The sequence below is a fragment of the Alligator sinensis genome, unplaced genomic scaffold (assembly GCF_000455745.1).
Source record: "Alligator sinensis unplaced genomic scaffold, ASM45574v1 scaffold179_1, whole genome shotgun sequence".
Classification (NCBI taxonomy): Eukaryota; Metazoa; Chordata; order Crocodylia; family Alligatoridae; genus Alligator; species Alligator sinensis.
The window spans coordinates 121,626-130,504 of NW_005843324.1; the positions used below are offsets into that span (position 1 = coordinate 121,626).

The following is an 8,879-nucleotide window of genomic DNA, read 5'->3' on the forward strand; positions in this document are numbered from 1 at the left end:
CAAGTTCTCTACAGACAAGCAGTGATCCATAGACAGCTGAGAACTACTGGTGAAAACCTGCAAACATCTGTACTTTTGGGGTCTATTCCAGACATAGAGCCAGGGTTAGAACCCGGTCTTAGGTCAACTCAGGCAAGTAGTTTGGACTCTCTTTGCCTCTTTTCCTACCTGTAAATACACATCTCAAAAGGAGATGGTGAGAACTAACTGATGTTTGCAAATCCTTCTGACATGTTTTGATGATACATTCTTCATAAGTGGAAAAACCGTCAGAATGAAGACTTTGCCAGAAAATTGAGAGGAAAATATGTCTAACTGTCCCATCCTTGTTTGTTGGGCCAACAGAAAGGTGATATCATTGATATAATCAGCAAACCTCCCATGGGCACTTGGATGGGCCTGTTGAACAACAAAGTTGGCACTTTCAAATTTATATATGTGGATGTATTAAATGAGGAGGAAGAGAAGCCAAAACGTCCCACAAGAAGACGACGAAAAGGGAGACCACCTCAGCCCAAATCTGTTGAGGATCTCCTTGATCGGATCAACTTAAAGGTTAGTTCCCATTCTCTCTATCTTTCATCTTGTGGGTAGTGAATACACAATCTTGGGTCAAAAAAGTCTTCAAACACTTCACAGGGCAATCCAAATCTTGAGTGCAGATGTAGAGGGGAAGGTGGGGCAATTGCTCCAGGCCACCATTTGCTCAGGAGCCACTAACATAAGAATATATGAACACTGAAATGTTTCGTTCCTCACAACATCCTATATGTGGTCCCATCAGCGCAGGGTCTGTCTCAATATTATGCCCTAGATCTATGGAAATCAGTCAATCCAAACCAATTAATCTCCAAACCAAATCTTGAACCAAAGGAATTTTCCCCATTAATTTAATAGGAGGAGAAGCAGGCCTCAGTTTTCACTACTGTTATTCTTTTGCATAATAATAATAACAGACCAGCCTAATAGACTACTGTGGGGTGCAGTTATGTACACTCGAGGATCATAATTAATGCCACAGTCTGGCAATGAGATAATGCACTAATAAACCCCATAGTAGATATATTAGGTTACTGTTTCTTTAATAAGACAGCTCCTAGTCCATGTTCCAGGATGTTCAAACTCAAATAAGCTGGACATGAACTGCTTTGCTGGTAGTTTATCCTTCCTGCTTGGTTATTAAAGAGATGTGACATGTTGTGCATCTATGTAACATTGTGCATCTACGTAGCAAGCTGTTTTAGGAAAGTGGATTCCAAATCCAAGAACATACTGAAAGTTTAGAAAGGTGATTGTGTTATTGGTTGTTATGATATTTATATGCTCTTTAACAGGGGTGTCAAGCACAGCCCACAGTCCAGATTTGGCCTGCGGAGCTGCTCTACCCAGCTCATCAGGCCACCAAAAGTCAGGGAGGCATGGCCAGGGGGGGATGTCCTACCACATAATCCAGGGCCCTTGAGTGCTGATGGACACAGTGGTTAGTGGCAGGAGGTCACTGATACAGCCCCATTTCCTTTCTGGCCACTTCATCTATCTGCACTGACATGGCCATGCTGCTTCTTCCACTGACCCTGCCTCCAACCCATTCTGGAGGAGCTTCCACTGCCACTGGCATGTGCTCTGGGTTAGAGCCAGAGCTGTGTACCCCATGCCAGAGCTGGAGCTGCTGCCATGGCACAAGGCCGATGATGGCAGCAGGAGCTCTGGCTCCAGCATGGGGGCATGTGGCCAAAGCCAGAGCCTCCACCACTATATGCCCGGTGCCAGAGCTACCACTGTCACTGCCTGCCCCAGGCTGGATCCAGCCCAGAACATGAGATTAGTTTGACACTTCTGCTCTATAATATGAATAAGGTTGGCTTGCCTGTGTTTAGCTACTAATCTATTTACCAGTAAGTATTTAACCAGAATGTTAGCAATTTCCTTTAGCTATTTTTAAAATAATTCAAAGCTCGTTGTTTTATTCCTTCATATTTGTAATGGACCCTAATATGGATGTTGGCAGCTTCAAAATGTTATCCTTTTATTGGATTGTTTTGTTTAAATTGGTTCTTTAAAAAAATGAAAGAGGGAGGTAGTTAGCCATTTTAGTCTGAAGTCAGGCAGAAGGCAGGATAGATAACTGAATCAAAGATGCACAAGCTTTTGTGAGAAAGAGCTCACTTGTCTTACTTCTCACAAGCATCTTATGAAGCAGCTTGCAAAAGCTTGTGCGTCTCTGATTCGGTTAGTCTGTAAGCATCCCTCTCTTCTGTTCTTTTAAAAGTCTCAGTTTAAAGCAGCACAAAAGTACTTCTGTCCATCTGTTTCAAGGCACGTGCAACCATTTTATTTCAGTGAATGAATTAAGCTACCAGACTGCTAACAGAAAGTTATTACAGGACTGTGACAGTGCCTTGCCATTGTGAAGAATGCATCAAATGTCTAGTGGCATCATACAACAAATACCATATTTTCTCACATACCACACACTCTTTTTCTGAAAATTATCTCCTGGAAAAGGGGATGTGCGCCTTGAGTTAAGAAACGCACAGAGCTCACCTTAGGGAAAATGATGCCCTGGGCAAACTTGTATTTTGGTGCCCGCAACCCTCCCCCTGGCATCCCACCCCTCTCTTGGCTCCCTTCCCCCTTGCCCTCCGCCAGCTGCCTCAGTGGGCTTGAGGCTGGCCCTTTCCCAGTGCACAGCCAGACCCGGAGCTTAGAGGCTGTGATCCCCATGCTCTGCGGAAAGGCGCAGGTGGGAGCGAGATCTTCAGCTGGGCCAGGCCCATGCACCAGGGTGTGCTGGGCTGCACAGAGTGGGCTGTGTACCATCAAAGCCCCACGAGTTGTCCGGCTCCTCCCTGCTTAGAGTAGTGCAGCTGGGGGCAAGCAACGTTAATTCCCTGCCAGCTTCAATTCTAGGGCCATCTTGGGACACAGTGGGAGCCTGACACAAGCCAGCCCCACCTGGGGAGTTTACTGCATGCAGGGTATGGGGGCTAGCTCCTTGTCTGGCTTGAGCACCTTCAACCCTGCCCCTGCCAGATGGCTCTCAAGGACACAGGCTGCTTTATGTGGGCTCCCAGAGATCAAGAGCAAGACCTGTGCTGCCTTTGTGGGCTGCAGCCTTCGGTGCAGCTGGGAGGAGTCCGATGGCAGAAGCAGGCTGCCAAGAGGGCCAGGGCGGTGGCTGGGGGAGCTTCATGCTCAGAGTGGGCAGGGAGTAGGGCCGAGGGGCTGCGCTTACATTAGCACATGCCCACAGCAAGCCTCAAGGCTCAGGCAGGCTTAGGGTGAGCCCAGTGAGCAGCTGAGTACCAGACAGGCTTGTCCGGTCTTCAGAGTGCTCCTGATCTGTGTGAGACACCCTCCTGGTGTCCTGCACTGCTTCCTTGCCCCCTTTTTGGGCAGAGTCGCAGGACACCAGAGCATGGCCCAAGGGGTGGACCAAATGCCTGGGCCAAAGTGCGAGTGGAGCTGCAGATCCCTGGGGGCAAAAGCTTTTCCAGTTGCTCCTCTGCCGGTACTGTGGGAAGCTGCACTCTTAGGGCCTGGAGCAGGGTGGGGGGTGTGGATCTACCCCCGGCTGGACCTCCAGTGGCTGGAGGCAGGGGGGTGCCAATTGGCCGGGGTGGTGCGGGGATAGAGCACTCCTGTGCATTTCTGTGTGACACCCCAGTGACCACGGTGCCGTGGGCAGTTGTCCACTTCATTCACCCCTAAGGCTGGCTCTGGAGATGCAACAAGCAGCTAGGGAACTCCATGTGTTCACTGCGCTGCCCTCCTGTCCAGCACATGTATTGTTTCTTTTCCTTTCTCTCTCCATTTCACTTTAGTATAGGGACACCCTCAAGCTGTTGCCAGGGCAGGCCCTGCTGCTGCTGCTGCTGCTGCTGCTGGGGGTTGAATTTTCCAGGACCAGCAGCTAGGCAATTAAAAGAACAGCCAAGGGTTGTTGCTTCCTCCTGCTACAGCTACTAGTGTTTTCAGTGCTAGCTATGAAATTTGGTGGTGGCTGCATTAGGAGCATGCAAGAAGCTTCTGCTCCATTAACCCTGCAAGTATGTGCAATTTTGAGTGGGACAAAGCAGTTACATTTGTTTAGTCCTTGAAAATTTCCCTTTTTTCTTCATTTTGCCTTCCAAAAACAAGGTGTGAGCATTACTTGAGGGTGTATGGTATATGAGAAAATACAGTGTGTTTGAATTTTCTCTCAACTCAATAAGTCAGAGATGAAAATGTGGGCTCTCAAAATCTAAAGCTTCAAGAGAATAAACAGGTTGTTCATGTAGAAGAAGGTGTGCTTTAATAAAAGCTTAATATGGACTTATCCTTCAATAAGAAAGTACTATATGGATTATACTGTTTCCATCTAAATCGCAACTAAATTTTGCTTATCAATAACCTGTTGATACCCTTATTTTCTATCTTTTATTAGTAAAACGCAAAAGAGGCTGGAATCTGTTAGAACAAAAGCAGGAGCAGGATTTGCAAAAATAGCAAAATAAGAATCCTAGTAGGAAACAAAAAACCCTTAGAAGGGAGTGCTAAAGAAGAAACTGCCTAGAGAAGCATGGATTGGCTGAACTTTATTTTTTCTACTTTTGGTGGAGCTTTTGCCTTGCCCTGCAGCTCATCTGTTTCCCTCCCACAGGAGCACATGCCCACTTTTCTGTTCAATGGTTATGAAGACCTGGACACCTTCAAGCTGCTAGAGGAGGAAGACTTGGATGAGCTGAATATCCGAGACCCTGAACACAGAGCCGTCCTCCTCACAGCCGTGGAACTCTTACAGGAATATGACAGTAAGATTTGGGGGTTTGGGGGGTTTTGCCTGTTCTCAGCTGGCCAGACTGCTTCTGGGAGAGAAGTCTAGTGTAGAAACTCATTTGCAGCTATCTTTTCCAGGCATTTCTGTGTTGTTCTAGATCTAGGCTTTCAGGGAGTTAACATTTGGATTCAAGTTTGGATTAACAGGTGGATTAACATTGGCCTTTTATTGTATCAGAATTTTCACACACGCTCTACTGTCTTGTGAACTGTATGTATAACATTCAAGGAGTCACCAGCCCACGAGTGACATGAACTTTTCATTCTTTTAAAAGAAGAGAGAGATAGTTAGCCTTGTTGGTCTGAAGGCAAGAAGAAGGCAGGTTAGAATTGCACTTTATAGACCAGAAGCATCAAGCACACGGCCTGTGGGCCACATCTGGCCCACAGAACCCAGCCATCCGGCCCCTGGTGCTGCCTCTGGGTCTGAGCAGACCTATATGGGGCACAGTTCAGGCCAGACCAGCTCTATGGGTGGAGGCCAGGATACGAACTGCACTACAAGCGCCTCATGCAGTGCAGATCTTTGAAAAGCGGAAGCAGGTACCACGTGTGGTGCAGTCTGGCTGGAGCAGGCATCTTGTGCAGTGTGGTGCTTGCTCCAGCCTGTCTGGGATCAGAGCTACATGCACACCCCCCCTTCAGACTGCACCACACATAGCGCAGCACCCATTCTGGGATCTGCATCACATACAGCAAGGGTCCCAGACCAGCTGGAACAGGAGCTAGATCTGGTATGTAAGGGGAGGGCAAATGAAGGAGGGAAGGGGGTCTGTGGGTGCAATCCAGCCCTAGGACTACCCCTGCACCACTTATATACCCTCCAGGTGCAAACTCACCATGAGCCAGATGAGTTGACACCACTGTTATAGACTAACTGAATCAGAGACTCATAAGCTTTCTTGAAGAGCATTTTGATGCCCAGCTTGGTCATCTGACTCCAGCAGTCTTTCCTACCCAAGTGCAGGGGGACTGGACCCGATGATCTTGTAAGGTCCCTTCCTGCCCCTAACGTCTATGAATCTATAAGCATCTGAGGAATTGCTTTTGCTCACAAAAGCTTATGCATCTCTGATTCAGTTAGTCTATTAGTGACATATCTGCCCTGTCTTCCATTTTTTTAAAAGTCTCAGTTTGAAGCAGCACAAAAGTCCGTATGTCCATGTGTTTCAAGGCACCTGCAACCATTTTGTTTCAATGAATCAAGCTACCAGACTGCAAAGTTCAAGTCATTAAAGACTTCCTGTCTCCCCATGGGTCTGGATATCTGGCACTGTGGGGCCAGTCCGTGGGGCTAGATAGCTTGAGCACTGCAATTAAGGGGTTAACAGAGCAGCAAGATTCATAGTAATAAAAATAACGTGGATTAATTTATCCTGAAAACAAGTGTTGCTAACCCAGAGAGTGGGTCTAATTATGTTTTCTGTATGGTCTATATTTTCACAAGCAGAAAAATATTTCTTCACCTTCCTTTGACCTCTTTTCCCTTGTATGTACATTTTCTGGGGAGCCATATCTTTCTCCCAGGAAAACATAAAGAATCTTTCAGCCTTTCCTCTGTTTTGGAATACTTTTTGTTACCTAATGTGCTCTTTTCCTTCATTGTTTGCAAGATTCATGATGCTTGCTTTGAGCAGTAATAATTTTTCTAGTGACCTTCAATTATAGTTTGAATTTGGAAATGGGATTGCAGAGAATAGTATCCATTTCTGTGAAAGGGTGATAGGAGTGGGGAGAGCACAACTAGAGCTAGAGTGGGGAAGCTGGTCTACACTCTGTTCCATAATTACTTTTTCATGCTCTAAGAATAGGAATTAAAGTAGCAATTTCTAGCCTTTGTTGAAGGAAAGTCATTGCAATGTAAGCTAAAACCCTGCCCCATGCAATCGGGTATTCTATTTTTTACAGTCCTGAATTTAGTTCCTCTACAGAACACCACATTTGACCCAGCCCTAAGCACTAAATACAGCAAAGCCTGATTCAGTATATTTTGTGCACTGCGGATTTTTTACAGAGCAAGGGAGTAAAAATTTTTACTACCAATACCCCAGTGCTCTCCCCTGCCATTGGGGAAAATAACTAGTATTTTGGCTGGATCCACTCGTGCTGCAGCTCCCCTCTCAAGCCTTTGTCACTCTACTCTTAAGAAGTCTCTATTGCACTTTCACTATTCAGGTTACGGTTTGCATGCACTAAGATGAAGCTATTGTATAGTATCTTGTTCCCACTGTGATTATATTCCATATAACTTTATCTCCTGGCAAGCCTAGCATGATGTAGTAAGTGCAGCAGTGTAAGGATAGCTGTTTTGGGAGCAGATTAACATCAAAGAACTGCCCCATATGCCCTGCTTAATGTGGCACTTTCATTTTATTCTCTCACCTCCTTCAGGTAACAGCGACCAATCAGGATCTCAGGAAAAACTTCTCATAGAAGGCCAGGGCCTAAGTGGATGCTCCCCCCGGGATTCGGGTTGCTACGAAAGCAGTGAGAACCTTGAGAATGGTAATGACAACAAAGACAACCACTGACACTCGCAACTGCCTTGTGCACACAATCCTGCATCCTTTTTACCTCTGTGCTTTGTCAAAAGATGGACCCACTTCATGCTTGTCTTTCTTACTCCTGCTTTGCATGGTCACTCTGCTTCCATCTCCCCTTTCTCACCCCACCCACTTCAGCAGACCCGTTGCTTTTTGTTATGATTGGTAGATTGTATTCAATATCATCTACCAGTTTATAAAAGCAGCAATCTCCAGATCATTTTCTTTCTACTGGAATCTTAAGACCGCAGGCCCTTTCAACCCCATCTTCCTCAGGCTCCCTCTCCTGTTGTAGTCTTGTGCAGCCACTGCCTCCTCAGACTGGTACCAGTCATATTGAGACACAGCTATTGAAAGGGGAATGTTGGCAGCGGGTAGTTCCCTGTGCTTCCCATTAAGGCTTAGTTGAATTTATTCATGGACTTAACAAAAAAAATCTTGTTCTCCATTTCGGGCAGTGGTTTTGTGTGTTTGCTCAAGATGCATTTTGAATCCTCTTGCTATCAAAGAAGCCTGTTATCACAATGTTTGAGCATTAGCATGAACTCCAGCAAGCGAAAGCAGGAAGCCAAAACTACCTACTATATGTGTATTGGTTTGGGTCAGTGAGAGACATTGTATGATTGGAAAGGCAGGAGGTAGTAAAGGCTGCTTTTCTGCGTTTTGAAGGAGTCACACTATTGTATAATGAGGATTGCTTATTTCAGTAAAGGTGTAAAGTTGCCAGCAGAGCTGTAATATTGTAATTTGTAAAATTGCTTTTGTTTTCATTATTTTGGTGGCATCGTTATTTCATTATTTTGGTGCCACATTATTTTGGTGGCATCATCTGAGTTTTTGTTCTGTGGCTCTCTATGTGGCTTCAACCCCCACAGCCAACGTGGATGGAAAACCAAAAGTATTGTTCCCTCTTTGAGGTAGCTGTGGGCATCTGAACTTTCTTCCAGCCATGAGTAAAGATAAAATACCTTCCCCAGAGTCTGTGCATTCATTTTGAATCTACCACTTGAAGATATACCTGTAGGGAGCTATTTGTTCTGAACTAAGTGCATTAAGTTCATGGTGCACTCTCCTCCATAGTCCTTGGAGACAAAGGGATCAAAGTTGTCTCCTGAACTGTAGCCCCTTTCAGTACATGTTTGTTATTGCATGAACAAACCAGTCTGACGTTTTGAGTTAGTTAATTTACAGGGAGTATTTGATGACTGTGCTCCAACTGTTCCAGAGATATGCATATTGTGCTGAAGAAAGAGACAAGTTAATGTTGTTCTATATATGTTTCTAGCTAAGGGGCATAATGAAAGTTAGATACACAGCAAAGGTGATAATCTTCTTTCCCTTTTATCTTCAATTAGAGTTAAATTGCTGCTTGTATAGGGTTTTGTGGGTTTTTCTAACAGTATAATAAAATCTTTGTAAAGCAATTGTCATTGCCTGACTGCTTTTGGAATGCTTACTTTTATGTTTAAACTAATATTTCCATTCAGGTTTTCCACTAATTCTTTATATTGCGGTTCA

The 8,879-nt window shown here is 45.2% G+C and overlaps 1 protein-coding gene across 3 annotated transcripts in view; it reads left to right on the forward strand.

Moving 5' to 3' along the window:
* SASH1 (SAM and SH3 domain containing 1) overlaps positions 1–8,879 on the forward strand; it is a 141,816-nt gene that overhangs the window by 117,353 nt on the left and 15,584 nt on the right. For all 3 annotated transcript variants that reach the window (XM_006038352.2, XM_025194851.1, XM_025194852.1), the window contains 3 exons: positions 346–555; positions 4,643–4,793; positions 7,210–7,323. In XM_006038352.2, coding sequence (XP_006038414.2) covers positions 346–555; positions 4,643–4,793; positions 7,210–7,323 — 475 coding nt within the window. The remainder of the gene's footprint in view (positions 1–345; positions 556–4,642; positions 4,794–7,209; positions 7,324–8,879) is intronic.